The sequence below is a fragment of the Branchiostoma lanceolatum genome, chromosome 14, assembly GCF_035083965.1.
Source record: "Branchiostoma lanceolatum isolate klBraLanc5 chromosome 14, klBraLanc5.hap2, whole genome shotgun sequence".
NCBI classification, from domain to species: domain Eukaryota; kingdom Metazoa; phylum Chordata; class Leptocardii; order Amphioxiformes; family Branchiostomatidae; genus Branchiostoma; species Branchiostoma lanceolatum.
In genome coordinates, this window is record NC_089735.1 from 16,348,781 (window position 1) to 16,373,063 (window position 24,283).

A 24,283-nucleotide genomic window follows, 5' to 3' on the forward strand; every position below is an offset into this window, starting at 1 on the left:
ATTGTACACTTACAAGCCTGTTGGTGACACACATTTTTTTATTCTACAAGCAACCAAGTCTTCATCTAATTCCTGAAAACTTGGTTCAAAAATTAAATGCTATACTAGGCTCATTTAAGCCTTAAGGTGACCCTAAAACCTGGGCTGAGGCATATGCTGATAATAAATTATTTCCATTTCTAAGGCCTATTCTTAAAATCTTGTGTAAAGTTGCAGTTTTCATGCCTCAGTTCGGAGCGGGAATCATTGACAACAGCTTACTCCACCCCCCTGGGGAGCCCAGATGGTCCCGTGGCGGGAAAACAAGAGGCCACTCCGCCAATCAGGCTGGGCTATGTGGATGATGACATGACCCATGGAGGATCCCCGAAGCTGTGCCAAGCATGAACTTCCAGATTGAGTATTTGTAGTAAGCTGTACTGGTGTGAATTGCACTGAACAACTATCACAAAAGAACTAAGTTTCATTCAATAACGTTCATTTTTCTTTTTCTCACATCCAATGCCAACTAACTCCGATCTAAAGTTACAGAAACGGCTGTCTTTCTTGGATCGTGGGATGTCCATCTGAGAGAAATGTAACATTTAGGATCGCCGACTTCACAACATTTCAACAACTAGCTTGACTGCACCAGTATGAATAAGTATGACAAAAGAACTAAGTTTTAATGAGTAAAGTTTATTTCTATTAGAAAAAAATTCAATGCCCTCAAACAACAATCTAACGTTAATTGTAACGACTGACTTTATTGGGTTGTCCATCCGAGAGTTACCTAATCACGAACTTCACGGCATATCAACAAATAACTTGCTTGACAAAGTTTACCAAGCATAAGAATAACTTCCGAAAAACGTTACATACATGTCGGTATTTTGTAGACATAACATTGAACGTGAAATATACAGATGTCTCGGGGCAAATGTACAAAATCATAACAATTTTAATTTTGAGACCCAGCTTCACTACTGACAAGTATATTTACGAAATATTCAACAATTAGCCAAAAAAAGCCCTCCCTCTGGAAAACTGATATCCATGTCTTGCCTTCTAAATCCGCCAGGAAGCACTTTTTGAAAGGTCACTGACCCTCATTTAACAGAAAGTGATCGGGCCCCGGGCCCGTGGAATGTGGCGAAAAAAACAGCAATTTCGACACTTTTACAGCCCCTGAAGGAAAAAAACGTTCCATATACATGTACAATAAAAATATGATTTTCAAAACGAATCCATGGTAAAACTACTTATAAAATATGGGGAAAATACTCATTTCTGTGGAGATAACCCTCTAAACTAAACCGTCAAGTTTCACTGAAACAATGCCTTGAGATGGTTAAGGCTGGCTGCATAGGGGGCAATCAAAATTACCGAAAAAAATTGATAAAAAATCAGCATTTGAAAATATGACAAAACTAAAACATTATATTTTTACTATCACCATTATGTACATTTCTGAGAAATACCATTGATTTTTACCCAAACTCTAGCCTGGCAATTCGATTTTTCTAAAAATGGGCGTGGCCCAATAACTTTTGATGACGTCATCGTGACGTCATAAAATTTTGAATAAATTACCGTCGTGCAATAAGGTATTATATGACAAAAGCTCCAAGTCCATAGTTAACTGCAACATATAGTTTGATATACTCTTTGAATTCCTCAGCCGGGGTTTAGGGCCACCTTAAACCATGTATGACATGGAGAGCTTGACGGAGTGTCCATGTTACCTTGTCTGACTCGTATGTCCCAGTCCTGATGCTGAGATCGGCGAACCCCCAGGCCATGTACTTGTTGTAAGTTTGGGGGATGAGGACCTTGTTCTGTTCCACAGCCAGGACAGCCTTGTCAGTCGCCGTGATCTGGCCAACTGCACCCTTCAGCTCTGAGAGAAACACATTCAAGTACAAACCAGCATGAAAGTACTATCTGTGACTCTGTAGCGTAGGTAACACGATTCAATTTGAACTTTTGGTCCAACAAGGAGAATGCCGTCATTCAACTGTCGTTTTTTTTTTCACAGACGACTATATATTTTGCACTTTCTTCAAGCCAAGAAATGAACAACAGCTGCTTTACAAAGGTACTTAGAAGCAAGATGATTTCAAGTAGTATTCTACCCGCAGATATAATAACTTTATTGCTCAACAATTGTACAAGGTACAGAGTATGGCATTCACTGGTACATAGATAACATTCTACTAGGCTAATCCGTCTATCTTATACAATATGGTGTACTAGTCTATCTTATACAATATGGTGTAGTAGTATGGGATGACAATGGGATTTTACAATTATTGGAGGAGTTTCTTACGTCTAGACATTCTTTGATATATTTCCCAATGTATACCATGCATGGGTTGTCACATGTCATTATGTACTTAAATTTGCTATTTAAGTCCATTGAGATAAATCCTGGTAAGTCCAACGATAGCATTGAGTATAGTGAATTACGTAAATCAAAATATTTGGGACATACAATCAAAAAGTGATATTCGTCTTCAACTACCTCTGGACAAAATGGACAAACCCTCTGGTCTATAGGGAGTTTTTGAAATCTCCCCGTTTCTATACTTAATTTATGGCAGCCAATTCTGAGTTTTGTGATTGCTCTACGTACGTCGAGGCTCTTAATGTTTGAAAGGTAGTTTTCTTGCTTATAAATCTTGTTTAAGGTAGAAAGAAAGGAAAGTTTGGAATTGTTTCGAATAGCGCAATACCAATTTTGCATATAAACATCTTGTAGACGTTGTCGTAGCTGAGTGTTGATTATATCTATATGGTATGACTTCGGGTTCAGCCATATATGTCCAAAACCGTGGTAGTTGAGGATATTTTTCACGTGGACAACCCAATCATGTTCTCCTAAAAGAACAGCATTGTATGCCTCCCGAAGTAAGGTATCTTCGGGTAAATGAACTAAGCGGTGCCAGTATTTTACAAGTTGCATTTCTGCGTCCATCATCGTTGGGAAAGTTCCCATTTCTCCTCTGACACCATCGTTTGAGGCTTTGGCATGTATACCTAACAGGAATTTCTGGAAACGCATATCAATGATGTCAAATTCTGGAATATGTTGATTTGCGTGTAGGTTTATGATTTGGAAGCCGTTCTCTCGTAGAGTTTGGCTATTGGCATGACGCATTAGTATTTCTTTATCTGTATTTCTTTCGAAACATACAACATAGGTACTATTAGATTCAGAAGAGGTGGTTTTTCGAATGGTGGCAGGAAAGTTATTTTGAATATCAAGTATTTTTAGTAAAGTTGACAGAACCTTTTGAGAAGATTCACGGATGTTACCGGTATGTGATGCAATAATTTTCATAGTTTTGGAAGAACGGTCAAAGCATGTGATCTCTGAGCCGTACATAAAGATGGGCTTGACGAATTTATCAAATAGGTTTTTTCCAAGATTGATTGAAATGTCATTGTTAGAGAGTATAAGAGCCTTGAGTTTAAAAAGTGCTCTCATTGCTCTGGTTTTTAAATATTTCCTGGCAGTTTTGAACTTACCCGATGATGTAAACGGAATACCGAGGTAGGTATAGCTGTCAGTGATTTCTATTTCTTTGTCATAAATATGAAATTTGTATTTCTTCTTAGAACCTTTGCCGAAAACAACAACCTTGGTTTTTGAAACATTGACAGATAGTTTCCATTTCTTACAATACTTTTCTAGGCAATCAATACAATGCTGTAGCCCTTGTTTTGACGATGATATCAGAGCGAGATCGTCTGCCCAGGATAAACAATTTAGGGATTTTGAAGTTAGGACTGCAGGATCACATTTCGTGGGATCAAAGCACTTAGATATGTCATTTATGAATAAATTGAATAGTAAAGGGCTTAAATTACATCCTTGTCTTACTCCGCATACGGAAGGAAAGGAGTTTGATAGTCCATTGTCTAATCTAACGGCATAATTCACGTCCCTATACATGGATTTTATAATATTAAAGAAATTTCCTCCAATACCACATTGATACAACTTATAGAACAGCCCATCCCGCCAAACACTGTCAAATGCCTTCCTCATGTCAACAAAGCATACAAATAGTTTCCCACCTTTTTTACTTGTGTATTTGTCTATTAAAGATTTTAGGATATATATATTATCTGAAGTTCTACATCTTTTCCGGAACCCAAACTGGGTGTCATCTAATAGGTTGTTACTTTCTGCAAAGTTTTGTAACCTGTTGTTTAGGATGAGCGTAAATAATTTGGATAGACAACTAGAAATTGCTACTCCTCTGTAATTGTCTACATTAGATTTATCACCTGATTTGAATATTGGCGTAAGAATACTTGTGTTCCAGTTAGAAGGAAAGTTGCCTTTGTTGAGTATAGTATTGAACAGAGTCACTAATGGCTGACATAAGGTTTTTGCCCCATACTTCAACATATATGGTTACCCCCCACAAAAGTGCCTCCGTTCTCAATGCTACGCACGGTCCTTAAGAATTACAATATTTTTATGACAACAGGACTAGAGAAGAAAGACAACGTGTATTGCATCAAAGGTACATGTAAGTGATATTCATGTCACAGGAAGATACATGAATGATGGTTTATTCTTCTGCCAGATTGGTGTCAATTAACTCTTTACTGAAAATCGCATCAAATTTAGGTAAACTAGCCACTAATAGCTTTGTCATAAAACATACCAGTAGTTGGTCATGAAAGAAACATGCAATCATGTCTGAAAAAAGTCTAAAACCTTAGAATATCATTGTTGGTCATCATACTTTGCCCCTGATGACTGATTAGTTTTTTATTTAGATTTGAGAGTAGAGTCACATATACCTTTCATGGGTTGCAGACTGGGTCGGAGGTTGTCCAGGTTGTGGAAGAAGAGCCTGTCCTGGGGGTTGTTGGCAACGACAGGCATGCCGTCGTTGTTGTAACTCACGCTGCGGAACATACGCGCTCGCTTGGGAGGGTGCAGCTTCTTAAACAGCTAAAAGATGAAAGGCAGGCCTCAACGTTCCAGAATATAATGCAACACAAACTGTCTTTATTGATTTGGGACTTGTACGTGTACACTATCATCAAAAACATTTACTTTCTTTCTGTCTTCCCTGTTTTTGGACAAGCTGCTGACATCCCATTTCCGCTCAGGTCAAGTGACATACAATGTAACGTTAGGCTTAAAGTTAAATCAACTTGAGAAGGACAAGAGCACTAGTTGAAAGCTTATTGGTATAGTGCTTTACTTTGTGCACAGAAACAGCGTGTAAATTTATTAATATGTTGATTACCGTCACAGATGAATCTTACAAATATATAAATCATACAAATTCATACCAATATATAAATCTATTGCTGATAAATTCTCAACAAAGCTACTGCACATGTAATACATGTTAATGCCCTATTGTCAAGAATAGTTTACTCAAAAACTCATTCTTCTCACTAAATTACAGATGATACGTTAACCCTTATCCTGCTAGCATTTTTTACGCAATTTACTTCATTAATTTGATTTCCTATTCAAGTCATTGGCCCTTGAATTTTTCTGCGCTGCTGTGACATAGTTACATTTGCATTCCGTGCATTTCGCTGCGGTGTGCTGTGTTAAGCTGAAAAATCCCCCCAACCCGTAAATATAGGGGACCCACATACAGGCTCTGTAATGTGCAACTCACATATATATGGGTCCCACAGGACAAGGGTTTGGGGGTCTTATTAGAATTGCATTGGTGCAATACATGTGGAACACAGGCAGCTATTGCTGGAGTCGTGACCTACACATAATGTACCGTTTTTACACCTGGGTGGGGTGAGGAAAGTTGTGTAGAAGTGCTTTTCCCAAGGGCACAAAATCGGTGGCATCAGGGGATTCGAACCCGGGACCGCAGGGCTGAAAACCCTGCCTTTACGCCACTCGACCCCACTATGAAGAAGCTAAGAGGTCATAGACTTTCTGCAACATATGACCCACTGCTCACCGAGTCACGTGTCCTATCTGGATAACGTGACCTCACAGAAGCAGTGGATTGCTCATTCCTTGACAAAAGACTGTTTATCAGTCAAAAATTTGGGTAAGACCAATTTGTTGTGTTGGAAATTACGGTTTATCCTTGATTCAGAATGACTTCTACCAGCTCAGATGAACTTTCAAGTGAAGCTAAGAGGTCATTACCTGTTTAGGGATTTGTCCAAAGTTGTTGATGAACCCGATGGTGGCGTTCTTCTTGAGAGGGTCGTTAATACTGAAGATGTCCACCCTGCCCTCGTAGAAGAGGTGGTGGAAGACGTTGGTGGCCCTGATGGCCTCCTCCCCCTGTTGCTTCTGCCCAAAGATCAGGTCGATCCACTCATGCAGGTGTGATGACACATAGTCAGACTCCAGGGCCTGGATGGCAAAAACATGATCTAGTGATTACGTTTGTGAAGACTAGTCAACCAGGAATTGAAGATAATAAGTTGCTGATTCAATAAGTACAACTGGATTACAATATTGAGAAATACCAGTCCGATCGACATCTTTTATCAGTGAACAAAAATGAATGTTTACATAAGACTTTTCAGAACAAGGCATGATCATGGCGACATACTAATATGTTCTAAATAGCATTCAAAGCGACATACTTATGTTCTAAAATCAATATGAGTAAACACAAGTTAGTACATTTTGGCAGTTACCTGATCTGATCATTTAAAACACAATAAGTATATTGCTATGATCGTACGTTGTTCCGAAAAGTCTTAATAGTATGTAAACATTCATTTTGTTTAATGATGAAAGAATCTGACAACTGAAACGTCTGGTATTTCTCAATATTAAAATACAGTTGTATAGTAGATTGAATTAAAAATATTGATATAACAACTATTCAGTCTCTGCTTCTGAATGTGGCCTTAAACCATCAGAGTTTTAAATCCCAACATGCACACAACTGGTAAGGTATATATGGAGTCCTATAGAAAGATGATACACTGTTTAAGGAGAGCCAAGCATTTAGAACATTTTAGAACTTTGCCAAAGAGACAACTGCTGCTGTTACAGGATCATTTAAAATAAAACTCTTACTAACCACACTTCCCGTGCTTAGTCCTTTATCTGATGTCCATTCATACACTTTCAGCCCTTAAGATTGACAACATCGTGGCCACGATGTCACATCATAGAAAAGATAGCAATTATCAATTCAATCTGGTGAAATGTTGCCCCTAAGGGCCTAAGGAGAGTGAACCCACCTCTCTGTGAACCCTGATGAACTCTCTGGTGTCCCCCTTAGCCCAGGGTGGCAGGAGGATGTCTCCCAGCTTTATTCCACTCTGTTTCACACCTATGGGGTTAAAGCATACTGCCTTATTCTGTCACATTCCAACAATGGGCAGGCATTACAAAATTTAGAATCTTGGACGAACTGAAAAAATATGTGATTCATCCTATTACATTCAAACATTGAGTGGAAACTAATGTGTGTTCGTCCAAAATCATATTACTCTATTATGGTGACTTTAACATTCTATACGTAATAGTTAAAGGATGGGCGGGGCGAGTTTATGTGGATTTGGTACAGCCCCGCCCTCCCAAGGATTTTGTTGGTAGCCCGAGGGCGGAGCCCGAGGGCTGCCAACAAAATCCGAGGGGGGTGCGGGGCTGTACCAAATCCACATATACGAGCAATCCGCCCATCCTTTAACTTACTTAGGACATGACCCTCTTCCGAAGCAAAATACGCACATTTACACAAGTCAAATTCTTGGTTTGTTCAAGGACATTATGTCCTTGGTTTGTTTTGCCAACCCCCTTGGTTTTGCCAAGGACTTGGTTTTGCCAAGGCTTTACAATACCTCTTTGGGAATTTACAGCTGCATTTCTCTAATTTTCTCCCTTTTGTCCTCATTCATGACTTCATGACAGCTTTGTGTGAAATATGTACTTGCTTCTTCTCAAGTTTTTACAACACTTTGCTGGCATGACAATGCCATTGTCTTTTGGGTGAGGAATTCTGGATATTCTGGCCAAGATTCATTCCACAACTTGATCTCTAAGGAGTCAGTCATGGCGAATTTCGGTGACCAGTTTCTCGTGCATGTTGGCGTTTCAACAAAAGGATTTCTAACACAGCCCAACCCGTTTCCTGACTTCAAGTTTGAGCCAGTAGATGATCATGCGGCCGCACTGTTGGAGCATGCTGGCATTTCTGCTGACATGTTCTGTTCTCAGCCCGACCGGTTCGACGGACAGACCCACTCATCAGGTCGTTTTGCTGCGCTGGTGTTATGTTTATGACAACGGTATCGCATTCTTTTTATGTAGTTTAGGCTTTAGCTACAGATCATAGACACATGCCAGAGCTTGGTTGAAAAGAGTATACTTTGTTTCCATGTACATGGTATAACCTGCACTGTTTTTTTGTTTTGTTATGAATATGACTATGCTTTTTTTCATGTACATGGTATAACCTGCACTGTTTTCTTGTTTTGTTATGACTATGCTTTGTTTTCATGCACATTGTATAACCTGCAATGATCTTTTGATATGACTGCGATTTGTTTTCATGTACATTGCATAACCTGCACTATTTCTTATACATTTTGTTATGAGAAACGTTTTCATACGTTTTCTTTTTTATGCAACGATCTTAATTTTGTTCCTTTATTATTCATATTTAAGTTTATTCTCATGTTAGGTTTTTGATGCAACAATTGAAAGTTTCTGTCTTCATTTTCATGTATCTTTATTATTCATGTTTATTCTTTTGAATAAAGATGTCCAGGAACGCTGATTAATTTGCTGTTTTCCCTTTTTGTTTATCCTTTAATTGCTTTTATTTGCATGTAAATGGTGGGCGTCTCCAACTTAGTCAGTGGGCGTCTCCAACTTAGTCAGTGGGCGTCTCCAACTTAGTCAGTGGGCGTCTCCAACTTAGTCAATTTATTCGTTGGTTAGTCCACCTCTGGTACCTAAGGGACCTTACTATGTGGATTTAATCACAAGAAATACACGCTACTGATTGGCTGAGGAAAGAGGGTCATGTTCTAACATAAGATGTGTAACTTTTTATCAGTTTTTAATGTATGAGTTTAGAAAATTAATGATTTAGGTGTTGCTGCAAAGCTGACATGTTTCATTTTTTTTTTTTTTCAAATAAACCAATCACTATACTACCACTTCTATTAAATCAGAACATTGGTCCAGCAACTGGAATATTTCTTAGTTAGATATACAGAGGAGAGTGCACTACACAAGGTTTCATTGAGTATCAAGATTGGTGATTACCAACCGAGGTCAAAGTTATTCTTGTTGAGAAGGAAGTCGGGCAGGTAGAAGAACTCGGGGATGAGTTCCTTTACGTCGGCCATGTTGTGTTTGGAGGCGGACATCCAGGCGTCCCTCACGCTGTGGAACATCCTGTCGGCAAGGTCAAAATGGCCGCCCTGCAGGCGCAGGAAGTGCTGGGTGAAGGGCTCCATCCGGACCAGGTAGGACGCCACAATCATTGCTGAGGAGTAGTGGGTGCCGTAGTGGTAGGGCGGGGTCTCTCCTGGTGTAGACAATACACAAGGGTTAGTCTGCATATGTGTAAAGTACTGTAAATGTTGAAATGTTCACGGTGGTTTAATGTTAATGAAATTAAAACCACTCTGAAAATGCTTGTTCTGTCTTCAGTCCACCTATCCACTTGTTTTAACAGCAAACTAAAACCCCTGCATACTCTCTCTCCCTATCGCAAAAATCAAATCCCCGCAAACTTAAATGCAGTTACAGTAGCAAAATTCACCTCACAGGCTAGTTCATTTCTAACCATCTGCATACATAAATGATGGGCTTTATACAATTTAAAAAGCTTGTTCTGACAGCAAAAAGCCCATCTTTCCTTTGTGCTGAAACCCTGGTTATTATTACACAAGGTCATGTCCTTGGTGCTGACAGGTTTCAGAATACTCATTGGCTGACAAATGTCTACAATAACAGTACATAATGTAGTTTACTGTTTGTTACATGACCGCTGAGAAACATGCTTCATATGAAGTGATATACGTTATGCCAGCCTGGATTACCATATCTAAGTTGCCAGCATAAGACAAAAGTACTGAGGTCACAGTTAGTTGAAGGAGATTTTTACCTTGTGGGTCCTCCCAGTCAATGTACCTCTTCTGGAACTGTTTCAGTCTGTCCTCTGTCTGGGCACCCATGGGCTTGGACAGGTCACGGAATGTTTTAGGATCATTCAAGTCAAGCTCCTGCAAGGAGAACAAGTTGTTGTTGTTGTTCTTGAACTGGGTATCATCAAGACTGTTCAAGTTCTAGTGTATGTGTGGCATCTATTTATTTACAGTCAGATCTGTCACAGTATGTACAATCATGTAAAATCAATGCAGCATGATCTTCAGAACCAAAATTTCAGATTCTATAGCTAACACCAAAAACTGATACAACATAACAAAGGTTTCACTATTTTTTTCACACATTGTTGTGCCCTTGGGAAAGGCACTTAACACACAGTTCCCATATCCTAAGCCCAGCAGTAGGGTTTGGGTTGGCGTTAGGAAGGGCATCCAGCCGTAAAAACTCTTGCTACAAAAAAGACTTGCACTTGATGAGGAGTTCTGGGGCTTCCCCATCCATGTGCAAGCACGTCCAACCCCCATATGATGGGGAACAAAAGACGTTAAATTGGATAGAGAGAGAGAGAGAGAGAGACATATATGTCAAGAAAGTGGTGTATGTTAGTGTACAACAGTTACTACACTATACACGTACATGTAATTATTACTATATTTATAGACCTTTTTGGACATATTATCAACTCAACACCTAGGTGCACCCACCCACACTAACAAATTAAGAGCACAACTCCAATTTAGGGTGCAAAAAGTGCATTGTACATGCACTCATTATTTCTAGCCCTGCTCACCTCTGACTCGTAGTCTGCTAGCACCCAGGGGAAGACAGGGTACTGCATGAGGTCGTTGTATGACCTCCCTGCCAGTGTGTTCAGGTGCATGAGGTACTGGAAGTTACTGATGTCTCCTCGCTCCCAGCGCTGGGTAACTGTCTTCTCTCCTATCAGGCTCAAAAGGGTGGAGCTGGTGGGACACAAAACAAACAAACAAACAAACAAACAAACCTTGAGATTAAGCAAAAGTGTATTCTTTCTTAACTGTTGAAAGCACTATATCCACTGTGTCCATAGGGCATGGTATTGGAAGGCAGAGCCAAACGCTCTCTTTCCATCGCCTACTACCTATTCAACCAAAGTCAGGTACCTATTTCTATACAAGGGAAGTCATGTCAAGTGCCCAAGGACACAACATCTTGCCAGGAATACCAGCAGGTATCAAACCCACAACCTTACGATCTCGTGTCCACTAGTCTAGCCACTCGGACATTCAATGCCACAAAAGCAACTGGCAAAGTTTGATAAAATAGAGCACTTGTCTTATTTTCGGCACACTTCATACAAGAAGACTAGGAGAAAGAAATATGTCTTACCCCTGCTCCACCTTGGCATTGGCCTTCTGGCCTGACACTGACTCCTTGGCATTGTCTGTTAGTGCCGCACAATGGGACAGGAACCTGAAACAGAGAAACCATTACTGATTTGAGATGGTTCCCCATTCACCTCTACAAACACAATACACTACGACACATACACTGTAAGTTGTAAACTGGAAAAGACAAAGTAAGTCAACAATCACAAATATACTGCAAAGTGAAAGAATATAATTGTATTGTTATAGAATTATTTAAGAAATGAGACAATTCAAATAAATGTATATCTTGGAAAAACAAGCCTATTTTGTTTAATTGCCACACTCAATTCGGAGTCTGAATTGGCTGTTATCTAAAGCACGAGGTCTGTTTCGCTTAACACCAGTTTTCTTTGTAGTACTGTAATTGTTGTTTCTTTATAACTGTAACTTTATGTTCATTGTTTTCACGGTCACCTCTGTACCATGAACTTATCATCACCGTGAAAAACCTAATGTGATTATACTAGTATATGATTCTTTCACACATCACTCATCAGTTCTGTAAATCACCTGCCACCACCATGAAGTTAAAGTTGATCAGTGAAATGTCCATTTTTCATACACCAATAAATTTTGCTACCATGAAGATAAAGTGAATTTCAGTATTCTGAAAGCCATCAGCACCAAGGACATCACCTTGTGTAATAACAGCCTGGGATTCAGCACCAAGGAAACCTTAGGGTTTATGTTGTCAGTAAATGGTAATTTGAAGCTTTCTAAATTGCATTCAAGCTCATCATTTTAGGTAAGCAGATAGTTAGAAATAGTTCATTGAAAATGTCCATTTTCCTTAAACACTCATTCTCCGTTAACATGTTGTGCAATTGGGGTTTGAAAATGGTAAAAAATAAAGTTCTTCATAAAGCTTACGTAATGTGCCTAACATACAACTACTATTGTTCACTATACCAAACAAGTTTTGGAAGGTTTCCCTTTTTTGAGATATTGACCATTTAACGCTGTGATGTTACTTATATTTTAGTGATATCAAAAAAGCGTGTTAACCCACTGGTGACGTCTTCTATCTACACGCCTGATTCATGAGTACAAACCATTTTTCTGCTTTGTGTCCAAGCGGAAACCTTTGGCGTGCCTGTTAGTGGGTAACACTTGATAGTTCTACCTGCTGTTTGAGAGAAATCATCTGATTTTGTTCCAATTGAGTTGGATAAATTTTGAACAAATCAAACACATAACACCATCTTTTCTGGTGTACAAAAAGACTTGCAATATCTACTTTGTTTTCCCCCAAAAGAACAACAAAGATCTGTAGAATCAACAGTGAAAATAGTTGGAATGAAACTATATACGTAACCTAGAGACGTCAATGTATTATAGTAACGTAAGTCATTACTTAATCAACGTACATCAAAAACTTTCAATATTCAATACACAGGAGTTGTAACGATTCATCTATGTACATGTATATAAGTGGTGCTAGGCATGCGGTCTACCTCTGTTTGTTCCAATTAAGCTAAATATCCTTAATAACTATGGTAACTTGTTGATGTTGACTTACGTTACCAATGCCATGTGCTTAAGTTATTCGGATTCCTCTATGAAACAAGTATATTTGAACCAATCTATTACCCATGTGAGTTAACGCCTCCTTCTCTGAAAGCTAACAAGTATTATCTTAAAAACTTAGAGAGAAAATATTACAAACTGGGCTTCCTAGATATGAGATGGTTTCCTGTGCACATGTGCCATCTGTTAACGTTTTTCAAGGTAAGACCAGCGTCAGAACTTGGCCCTGAGGTGCTACACAGAACGAGTGACCCTTGACACACCCTCAAACTTGTAATTCTGATTATCTTATGTTCGATGACGCAATGCCAAGTTTAGGCTACTGTTTCTATTTCGAGCAGTAATATAAAAACGTAAACTTAATGGAAAACTAGAAAGGCAACATTTGCAGGAGCAAATGCAACATGTTTCGCCCATTTCCATTCTCATGCAAAAAGTGCCTGTGGTATCGAGGCTTACGTTTGTTATATGTCTGCAATGTTGGTATTTGAATAGATAATTGAATTGAAGACCAGTCAGACATGGATCTCTCCCAATTTGAAACCCTATGCATGGATGGGCTCTTCCAGGCGCCCATGTCCATACTGGACCATTAAAAAACACCTCCACCAAACAAAACTGGGCCTTTTTGATAGTCAACCAAGCCCAAAATTGAATGCTAAAAAATGTCCCCCTCATTCAAGAATGGACAAGAATGTAAACAAGTGAAATCTTGCTGAAGATCTGGATTTCTACTGCGGAAGAATTTCCGCAATCCGAGAGTCCAGACAATTGTTCATTACGCAGCGAACAGTTCCTCGAACCAACTCAGGTTTTGCAAAGGTTTCACAAATTTCTGCTAAACGTACCGCAAATTTCTGGTTCGTATTTCGTGACCTGTACTGTAACACTGACATATACCACCATTAAAAAACGTTGCTAAAGAAAGGATACACAACCAATTGTAGGGATATGAGCGTACTCTTGGTGTAAGTGAAAAACATGTTATTGCTGTATATATGTATGATTGTATGTACACAGAGAGAGGAATGTAGAGCAATAGATTTATGTCGAAAAACACCACCAGAAAAGGCGTAGATTTTGAACCTTCTCAATTGCACATAACTTCATTAGGACACAACATTAACACTAGAAAGGCAACGTTTGCGATAGCAAATACAGAATATTTTCTCATCTCCCTCCCAATGTCCCCCGCTCAATAATTACGCGCACAAATCACAGGTCAGGTCCACGTGGGTCTTGGGGTCACTGACCTTTAGGTCGTGTTGTTTACGCTCGCACCTGGCCATACGAATAAAGATGTGACCATATATGGCAACACCATATATGGTCATAGGAGAAAAATTGGCGATCTTCTCCCCAAAAATACCCTCCAAAATCGTTTTTTGAAGTGGTGTATACCGAAAGTGCGAATGGGGTTCTTTGAATATTTGTTCTATGTACCCCCTTAGCAAATTTCAGGTCATTTGGATGTATTTCCAGAGCACAGGAGACCTAAATGTACGTTTTTGGTCAGAAAAACCTCAATAAAATCGTTTTAAAGACATTTATCAAAACAATTAAAAGAGGCTCCCAGGGTATTTACCCACTCTACCTGTATACCAAATTTCAGCTCAGTTGGTCCAGGGACGACCGAGCTGAGTCGATTACAAGATTTGACAGGAGAAAGAAACCGTACGAGCACAATACATTGTATGTTGGGCTCAACATAAAAATGCCGAAACGTGTCAAGCTCTAACAAAGCTGTAATTCATCCGACAACAGTTTGCAGTTGCCTCTGTAGTGTCTTGGATAGTATACTACATACTGTGACTGATTAAAACAAATAAGGAATTCGGGCAAATCACTCTTTTGTGACCGATTCTTATTCATTCATCTTCGTAACGTAAGTCAAAGTTAAAAACTTGCGACAGGCATAAATAGCACCTGGGCTTGAGATATGGTCCACCTGGACAAACCCCCCTCCTTGTTCCATGTTGACCTAACCGGTAGTTATACATCATTGATAAAATTCTGTTCAAGAAACGTGTTTTTCAACATATAAATGCAGTGCCTGTTGTGCTATTGGGCTTTGCGACAGGTCTTTTTTGACGGTTACAAACCAAAATAATGCCCTTTACGACATAAAAATAGCCTACCATGACGGTAAAAAGGTTACTATTTGTATTTCTTATATCTACTGGTGACATTAAACTACCAAAGTCGAAGGCAATGCGCAATTTAACAATTAGCTACATGGATATACTTATGCGACAGTAATTGCACGCGTTAACGGAGAATGGGTGTACACTGTGAAATTTTGCTACCCGTTACCATGAAGATAAAGTGAATTATAGTATCCTGACCTCTGATGAACCTTGTTCCTGATGCCCCTGGGTAGAGCCAGGAGGTAGTTTCTTCCATCGCTGGAGAACACCTCGATAGCTATGGGCTGGAGTAGGTACCTGCGCTTGTGAACCTCGCGGATGTCTTCATACGCAAACTTACTACACCTGTGGAACAACAAGATGTTTTGAATGAAAAGACTCTTTTGACACAACTCTGTAACTTTATATATTTAAATACTTTGCGTTTGGGAATGCATCTATAAGCAGCGACACCTGTGCTGCAGTGCAATGTGAATCAGTCGGAATTGCCTTGAAAGTGACAGATGTTCACCGAAACATTGGTTGAATAAATCTCTTAGTTGTGTAAAAAGAGTCCTTTTATTCAGTGACTTACCAACCTGATGAAAATATTCACGAACAAGATGTTTTCTTTGACAGTTTGAGACTTGTAAGTCCGCTCCAGCACCAAACATTGCTGTCACATTATGTGACTGATGCTCTGTTACCATTGTTAATCCCTCTAAATTCTCTTAACTAGGGAAAGATTCACAAACAAACACGTCTCCAGTCAGAACAACGTGTATATTCAGAACAAAATTATGCTCTCTACTCAGCGTGGTGACATGTAGGTGGTGACCTACATGTCGGGTTGTCTCTGGTGACGTCTCAAGAGCCTTGCTATATATTTTGACGTTCCCCGACACACCGGATCATTTCCTCACATAATGCCGGCATTGTGTTTATACCTGACCTGTCCCCTGCGACACACAATATTCCCCGGGCTGCAGGCAAAGGCCACAAAACAAAGCCTCTTCTCAAATCAAACATGGCCGCCACTGGGCCCATTGGGGAAGTCCCCCAACACACTCCAAACACATGACATGGCTAAGCCAATCACATCGCTAGGTTTCCTTGACGTCATCCAGATCTCGCGAAGAGTTGTGAGACTTCCTGATTTCAGTAATAGCGGCTACATGTATATCAAAAGCCAACAACAAATTTTTGCGTCTTTTCCATCACAAACTTCGTGATTTATGGAAGGTTTTAGAGATTTAAGAATCAAACAGAGGATGTACATATTATGTACATAAGTGCTAGTTATTTTTACAAGTCCAAAAACCGGTTCTCAGCGTTTTGGTTTTTTGGACTTTTGGATCGAAACGTTTCACAAGTCCAGAACCGGTTCGGCCAAACCGGTACGCACCACTAGTTGTGGGAATATTGAGCAATGAAATCGCACATTAAGATTACATATTGTTGTGACATCAATACTGACAACTGTAATATGTGCAAGGTATAGTCCCAAGCAAGATTATACATGTAGATTGTGTTGTTCACAATTTTGAAGAAATCTTACATTCTCTTCATCTGACTGGGTTGTCCTGAGGATCTGGTGGTCCTAGGGATGATTGGATCATGTAACCTGCAGGAAAGAAAATTACAGTCAATATATATTTAATATTAAGTCAAAATATATGCGGTAAACGTTTTATACATCAGGAATAGAGACCTTTTTTTACAGGCAAGAATGCTTTGGAGCTTGACATAAGGAAGAAATATTGTTACTGTAACAGTAACAGTTACATGTATACTACACAGGAACAATATGAACAGGCCATTAGCTAACTGGGGGTCAGGGTTTTTTTTGGATGCCATATACACTCAGAAAACAAAGAAATTAGACACCCTCCTTTTTCAGGGGACAACCAGAGGATACCCTATTTTTCTGGTAGTTACATAATACACATGTACGTGTACATGTGCTCCCACCCGCCACACATTGCCAACTGTTTTTTTCCTCATACCAGATACTGGGACAGCTTGTAAAATGATTGACATACAAGACTACCAGGTAATTATCAATCCCAAAAGCCTATTGGGGGAACTATGATTTTGATTGGTCCCCCCCCAGTTTTTGGACCCCCTGAATCCTATCTAAAAGCTGGAATACGAAGCAGACTAACCCTGGAGGAATTCCGTCGATATCGCTGATCTCCCGTGTCCTGAGGAGCGTGAATCCATCGATGACGTAGAAGTGCTCTCTGCCAAACAGCAGCAGCCCCTCGCACGTGTCAAGACCCTGGACTCGCGCACATCGGAACATGTACCGGATCTGAGAACGCAGTAAAGTGGGGTCAGATGAAACACATACTGTAAATCAATTCAATATTGCGGTTGGTAATTTTACAGTTGGCAGTTGGGGGAAAGGGAGTAATTCACTTCATTTAATTCTAATGGCAGGAACAAACATCACTGTCTCAAATGTCAGTGATCAAATATTTGTGATGATGATATTTTAGCAATTAACTAGACTGTTTTAACAAGTAGCTAAAATTAAGTTATCATTAACAAATCAAGATTTACAGTATACAGAAACACAGGACTGGCTGATGTCTATGTTGTCCTTCTCTTTCTTTGAAACATTGTTTGTTTGTATTGCATATATCAGGTAAACTGCCTTATGGTGTTACTCACAAGGTTTGTACTAAAAACTACAAGCTGCATATCCGGACAAATTGATTTAATACATTCACACTGGGAAGGGCCCCTACTCTTTTTGAGTGGGATGTCCTTATGTGGGTTCTTTTATGTGCCTCTATTTAATGTCAAATCCAAGGGATGTCCCTAACTGAAGCTAGGTACTCAATGTTCACCTGAGGGAAGTGACGAAATTTGTACAAAGTGACTGTCCCAAGGGCACAGTATCAACAGGGCATATCAGGAGATTCAAATCCAGGGCCTCTGGTTTCTGGGACAGAAGTCCTGGGTTCAAATCCTAGGACCTCTGGGTTCTGGGCCAAATGCCTTGCCATTACATCATCGCGATGCCACAATACTTGATAAGTAACACTGTTACAGTAACAGTTATTCCTTTGTTGGATGAAAAGTTAGAAGTAAAATTCAGTTTACAGTAGACGTATACCTTCTCGCCTTCCTCCAGCAGTCTAACGATGGTCTGGTTGTTTGGCTTGTCCGTCTCCTCTGCAGTACTGTCTGTGGACTGGGTACTCTCTGTGTCGTCCTCATCTGCATCGTAAGGTGACTTGGAGGGCTTCAAACCTGAAAATATCATCAGCCACAATAATGTCAGGACAATGGGAATTACACAAACAATTTACCAATTGATAGTCCAGCTAGTTCCTTCATCTACACAACAGACCAATCCTGGCTGTCCATTACAATTAGCAGGTCAACCAATGAGAGAATTGCAATTACCAGTTTGACCAATGAGAAATTGGCTTATGTGATTTCAACTCATTTATTCATTTTTCTATGTACTATCTTTCAGCTGGGAGAAAATTTATCTTCAACAATATAAGTCATAACTGTGACCGGCGACAATGTTGATTATACAACTGTTGTGCATTACTACAGTGACTACATTAATCAATACGGTATATGTATTTTTATGTCATGCCTGGGCCTGATACGGGTGTTCCGGACCGTGTGATAACTATCCGGATCACATAGGGTTCGGGAGTGTTATCACACAGGCTTCCATAGAATATTTCGAACGCATTTCGAGCGCGCCGGTTGCACGGCCGTCGGAAATTCGAATACCGGATTCGGAGATTGGAATCAATGTTGCTACAGTTTCTTGTTCGAGGACACAAAACTCCCTCAACTTCTGGCGCATTCCGCATTGAAATGTGTGTTTTCTCGGGTGGGTATGACCAAGGTATGACATAAATAAAATACAACACGTTGTATTCCGCATCACCCTCGGTCCCAGCCCTCCCGCGGGTCGGATCGCCCTCCGGCCTACGGCCGTCGGGCGATCCGACCCGCGGTCGGGCTGGTACCTCGGGTGATACGGAATACCCCGTGTTGTATTCTATATGTATCACGCTGCTATGTTTCTGTGAACCTGTTTGTCACCCTGTCCCCTTTACCTAGTAGCCAATGTAAATACTGTAAATGCAGAAATGTTGGCGGTTCTATTATGTTCGCGGTTTTCGCGATAAACTCTTAACCGTGAACTCAAAACTACCGCAAAAAGCCATTCCATTGTGTAACAGTTACTGTAGCGCTACTTTTGTTTCAAACATGAACTCAAAACCATTGCAAACACTCCATTTTCTCCCTACCGTGAAATCAAATCCCCGCAAACATTTCTGCATTTACAGTAACTCATAGAAAAGCAGAAGGACACCCACCAGACTTGCTGACATCAGCGTCTGTCACGTCAATGGAAGCGTCCAGCTGTGAGTCGGTGTCTGTACCGTTCTCTTCCGACTCCATGTCTTCCAGACGCCCCTCCGCCTGGCAACGCTTGTAGTACTCCTTACTGTCCAGACTGATGGCAGCCTTGTACTTGGACGGTTTCTGGTAAAAAAATATGCAACAAAATTAGACACTGAATCTATGAAGATTTCATGAGCAGAAATAATACTAACTTTAAGGAACATTAAACTCTATCATTCAACTTCCATGCCGTCATAGTAGGACACAACTGAAGGAACCAAGACAGCAACCCAAGTCACTAATGGCACGGATGCTTTCAACGTTCTGAAAGGACAACAGGAAAGATACCACCAACAAAGTATCATTACACCAATTTTCTCACCACAGACAACCACCATAAGTAACGTCAATAAGTTCTGGGCCTCACAAAGGAATAAGGTGCACAACTCAATGTCATGTACATGTAGTATGAAATCTTTCACCAATATCCACCAGATTTCACATCATTGTGGTCATGTACTTTCCAGTCAACATCATTTTTATAGGTATAGTTGCAAGAAAAACAAGCTACGGTGAACTGTTATTAGAACTGTGTGGGTCAAGTTCCTCATGCCATGAAAGGAAAAACGACATTCTCAAAATGTTCGATGATGAATCCCTTCCTATTTCAACTGGAAGTGACTTTCGGCAGAGCAAGTTGACCTGCACATGTGCACCTAAGGTCGCAGCTCAATTGTCCATGTTTTTTTCCTTCCACCTCACCTCATATTAGTATGTGTCACCATCATAATGACTTGAATTTTGGTAGACATTCATAAAAGGTTTAATTTATAAATATAAGAAGAAATTTCTTAATGAGGCCCAGAACTTATTGATCTTCTTGTATGAACCAGACTTAGTACAGCTACATGTATACAGACAGAAAGAATGCTGAACCGTACATTTCCCATGTGAGGAGGTTAGTGACAGAACTCTGGCACCAGCAGTACCATATAATAACACCTGTAAGAGAACTCCCAGTCGACAACATTGTTATATTTCATCACATAGAACAGGCAGGTGGGAAAACGGTCTAAACCTCGGGCGGGAGTTTTCCCATCAGTCGTAGCCTGCGGTAAAACTCTGGGGTGTCCACGCACCGGGCCGGCGGAAATGCACTCTGTACCTGCTACAACAGACCAAGAGGATGGCTTGGGAGGGATTCTACTCAACCTACATGTACATGGATTTTCTATTTAACTCTACAGATCTAGAGATCGATTAACAGACCTGATCTTTTGTATTGATCAAGAAGGTAGCAGCGATGAATATTATTGGTTTTTTTTAATGTATCTTTAATTTGATTACATTTATACACAGGGTCTTTACATCTATTATCAATAAAAAGCTTCAATTATTCCTCTGTTATCAAATAAGTATCTAATATTTTGGTAAGTATACGATAAAATCAGACTCAACAATGTACATCTATGAGAATTTCATGTACAAAACAATTTCTATAACAAAAGATATCTACATACATGTAGAGTCTGAAAAATGCAGTGTGAGGTAGGATTCAGTGAAATGAAAAGAGATACCAGCACAGTGGTAGACGTTCTGAAAACATCATTTGAAAACAACAGTTTGAATAGACTCTATAATTGCAGGCAGACTTCTGATTAGAAGGTTTAAGTTACAAAGTTGTACTGTTTACCGTGTTATTTGGACCGTCTGGCCGATGTGGGTAGTGGATATAGAACATGTCATTGCAGCAGAGTTTCTTCCTCATGCGGCATGGTCCCTCCGTCATTTCCAGCATCCACTTATCGAGGTGCGATCCGAGCGGCGGGCCCCACAGGCCTCGTTCCCGCGTCAGTTCCAGCTCCATCTGGTTCCACTGTTCCTCCACGTACTTCTGCATGTGGTGCTGCGCCTGTTGGTACTGTTTGTACCTCAGCTCTACTAGGTCTCGCACCACCGCAACGTGGGTGAAGTTCCACACATTTACCTCCTGTGAAAAGAAAAAAGTTACACCTGAAGCTCCCACAAACACAGTTACACAGGGCTGCCGACTTAACGTCACCATCCAAAATGACCTACGGTTCCAAGGAATTTGATTCAAATGGCCAAGCAGCGGGGTTGCATTACCGGCTGCAACACAGGGACATGTACGCAAGTCGTAGCAATGCCACACTGCATGGAACTACTACTACTAGCTACTTGGAAAAGCAGTATGGAGATCAACTGCATACACTACAATTGTCCATTACAAAATGTACTTACCATTATAGCATACTTTGCTAAACATCATCATGTTGAAAGTACTTTATAACAAAACTTCACGAGCGATAAAAAAGTATTACATACAGTCATTTCTATTAGATAAGTGTCAAATCTGAAAAATGCAAAATTTGCATGTTCTTTTTAATTACAGAATCTGAGGTTGTTTTACCTGCATGGATGAGGGAACAATCTTGACCTGACTGGCATCACGTCTGGCCTTACGGCTCGCAAGGCGGGACAGGCCGCTGCTCATCTTCTGTAGTTTCTGTTGAGTAAAATATAAGGATAAATATGATATTTAGTACTTTACGTCATACCCGGGCTGTGATAACGTGTGATACAGGTGTTCTGGACCAGGACCCCGGTCTTCTACTTGTGTCACAAAGTCTTCCATATAATATTTCAAATGCACCTCGCGTGTGACGAGTGCGCCGCTGTCGAAAATTGGAATACCAGATCCTGACGTTGGAATTGCTGCTGCTACAATTTTTTTCCAGATTTTCTCAACGGCCCCTGATTTCGCATTCAAAAATCTTGACACAAATTGAGTGTGGATAACCTAGACATTGACATGAATTGAAGGCAGTTTTGGAGCACTGACCGACTGATGCTTCTCTTGTTCCTTGCTACAGTTCCTTCTCTCCCCATCCACATATAATTTCCACACTTTGGAAGCAGGTTCAAGAAGCATCATTCTGTAATAGATCACATGAACAGTCAGCTACAGTATATCTATATGGCAGGCGGAGATCTGTATTCACTGCTAAATGGTATGGTGCAAGCTTATGAAATGGAGTTGATATGGGACAGTGTAGCAGATACAAACAATGAAATGTTACAATGACAGATTACAATTACAGGGTAATGATAAATGTGACAGTATGTCAGAATTAATAAATACAACGATTGCATGTTTTTTATACAACAGTGGGGTACTCTCTAATTCATCAATATCTATCTATCTATATTCTTTTCAACATTAAATGTAATTAGACTTAATCATCTTTCAATACAAAGGGACATAACACTCATAATGAAATTAATGGACAGATGTCAATGAGACAGTAACATTAATTTTGTACAACTTCACCCAGATACACAATGTCATGTACATGTATAGACAATTAACTGAGCTATACAAAAGTAGACTGAGGCTATAGTAACTGTTGATGCAACTTTCTTTAATCTACGGTCACCATGAGTTTGAGAAAACAGTACAAAAGGGCTAAATAACTATACTAACTTCATATAAGACATAGATATTTCTAAAACTACAACTTGACTACACTAGCTATGACTTACTAAATAGGCTAAGTTAGTTACTTCCTAGTCTCTATAAATTGTAGTTACAAGACTGCCCAGCTAAAACATTATCCACTATCGTCACCATACTTTACGTACTTGAATCCATACATCCTGCATCCATGCAAAAGGAGGGGCAAGAAGTTCAATGTGACAGTGTTGTCAGTATTGTCATTAGTATACTTTATCACATACATGTTTCAATTGAAGGCTTTTGCTCATAATACACATAAAATGATTGTCATGATTAGAAATTTTTGTGTTGATATACAAATGTACAGATTCTGAGTTGTTAGTTTGTTAGAAGTACAAAGTTTAACATGTATGGTAGAGAAGGGGGTGGGGGGAGTTAGAATGGAATTAAAGGAAAATCTAATAACTACCAGTCCTACATGTACATGTAGCATAATTGTTAGTAGCCCTGGCAAAGGTTAAATCACACAATTACGACTTCCATGATCATTCATTCTTTCTACTGATTTATTGAAAGTATGTGTTGGAATAAAAATCTCTACCATACAGGGTTAATAGCATGAAGACAGCACACTGAAGGCAAGAGCAAAGGCATGACTACAATGACAAGCAGACTAGTATGGTGTGAAAAAGATGGTGCGAGCAGCTCTTAAAGGAAACCCAAGAAATATTAGGGCCTGAAAATCCGATTTTGAAGGTCAATTTATTTCATAGTCATTTCTATACAATGTCATGATAAGTTCAAACAACACTATCACAATGTATAGCAACGGCCATCATACAAAAATAAGACGTTATTGTGAACTCACTGAAAATTGTCGCCAGGGTTTTTGTAAGGGAATCAAAAATATATCACACAAATTTGCTGAATAGTGTAAATGTCACTACGTAACCATAAAGATTTCAGCATTTTTTTTACTCCATATTTTGGGCCCTAATATTGCTTTGGTTGCCTTTAAATGGTGATACAGTCTACATTACAAATGTAGGTCGGCACAATTGATTGTGCCTACTTACAATAAACAGTTACTGTATCTATTTCACCATTTTAACCTGTTGCCTAAACAAGTAGTGTACGACAACATGTATGATTTAGATAGTACATTGTACTTGTATCACCATTGGCATTTTAGTACATTTCACTTGTCTATCAATCTGCCACTTTTTGACTTAAATTTTGCTTGACAACAGACATCTTTTTATAGTTTACCCCTCAA

General features: G+C 39.7%; 1 protein-coding gene across 7 annotated transcripts in view; it reads right to left on the reverse strand.

Moving 5' to 3' along the window:
- LOC136449003 (WD repeat and FYVE domain-containing protein 3-like) overlaps positions 1-24,283 on the reverse strand; it is a 119,660-nt gene that overhangs the window by 12,184 nt on the left and 83,193 nt on the right. For 4 of the 7 annotated variants that reach the window (XM_066448757.1, XM_066448755.1, XM_066448754.1 and 1 more), the window contains 17 exons: positions 22,393-22,486; positions 21,961-22,056; positions 21,223-21,519; positions 20,608-20,697; positions 19,502-19,670; positions 18,268-18,404; positions 17,309-17,457; positions 16,702-16,767; positions 15,363-15,509; positions 11,450-11,533; positions 10,872-11,043; positions 10,080-10,197; positions 9,237-9,497; positions 7,198-7,289; positions 6,140-6,352; positions 4,801-4,954; positions 1,725-1,879 (listed from right to left, as the gene is read on the reverse strand). In XM_066448757.1, the coding sequence (XP_066304854.1) occupies positions 1,725-1,879; positions 4,801-4,954; positions 6,140-6,352; positions 7,198-7,289; positions 9,237-9,497; positions 10,080-10,197; positions 10,872-11,043; positions 11,450-11,533; positions 15,363-15,509; positions 16,702-16,767; positions 17,309-17,457; positions 18,268-18,404; positions 19,502-19,670; positions 20,608-20,697; positions 21,223-21,519; positions 21,961-22,056; positions 22,393-22,486 (2,494 nt within the window). The remainder of the gene's footprint in view (positions 1-1,724; positions 1,880-4,800; positions 4,955-6,139; positions 6,353-7,197; positions 7,290-9,236; positions 9,498-10,079; positions 10,198-10,871; positions 11,044-11,449; positions 11,534-15,362; positions 15,510-16,701; positions 16,768-17,308; positions 17,458-18,267; positions 18,405-19,501; positions 19,671-20,607; positions 20,698-21,222; positions 21,520-21,960; positions 22,057-22,392; positions 22,487-24,283) is intronic. The other 3 variants (XM_066448758.1, XM_066448756.1, XM_066448753.1) reach the window with 2 other exon arrangements.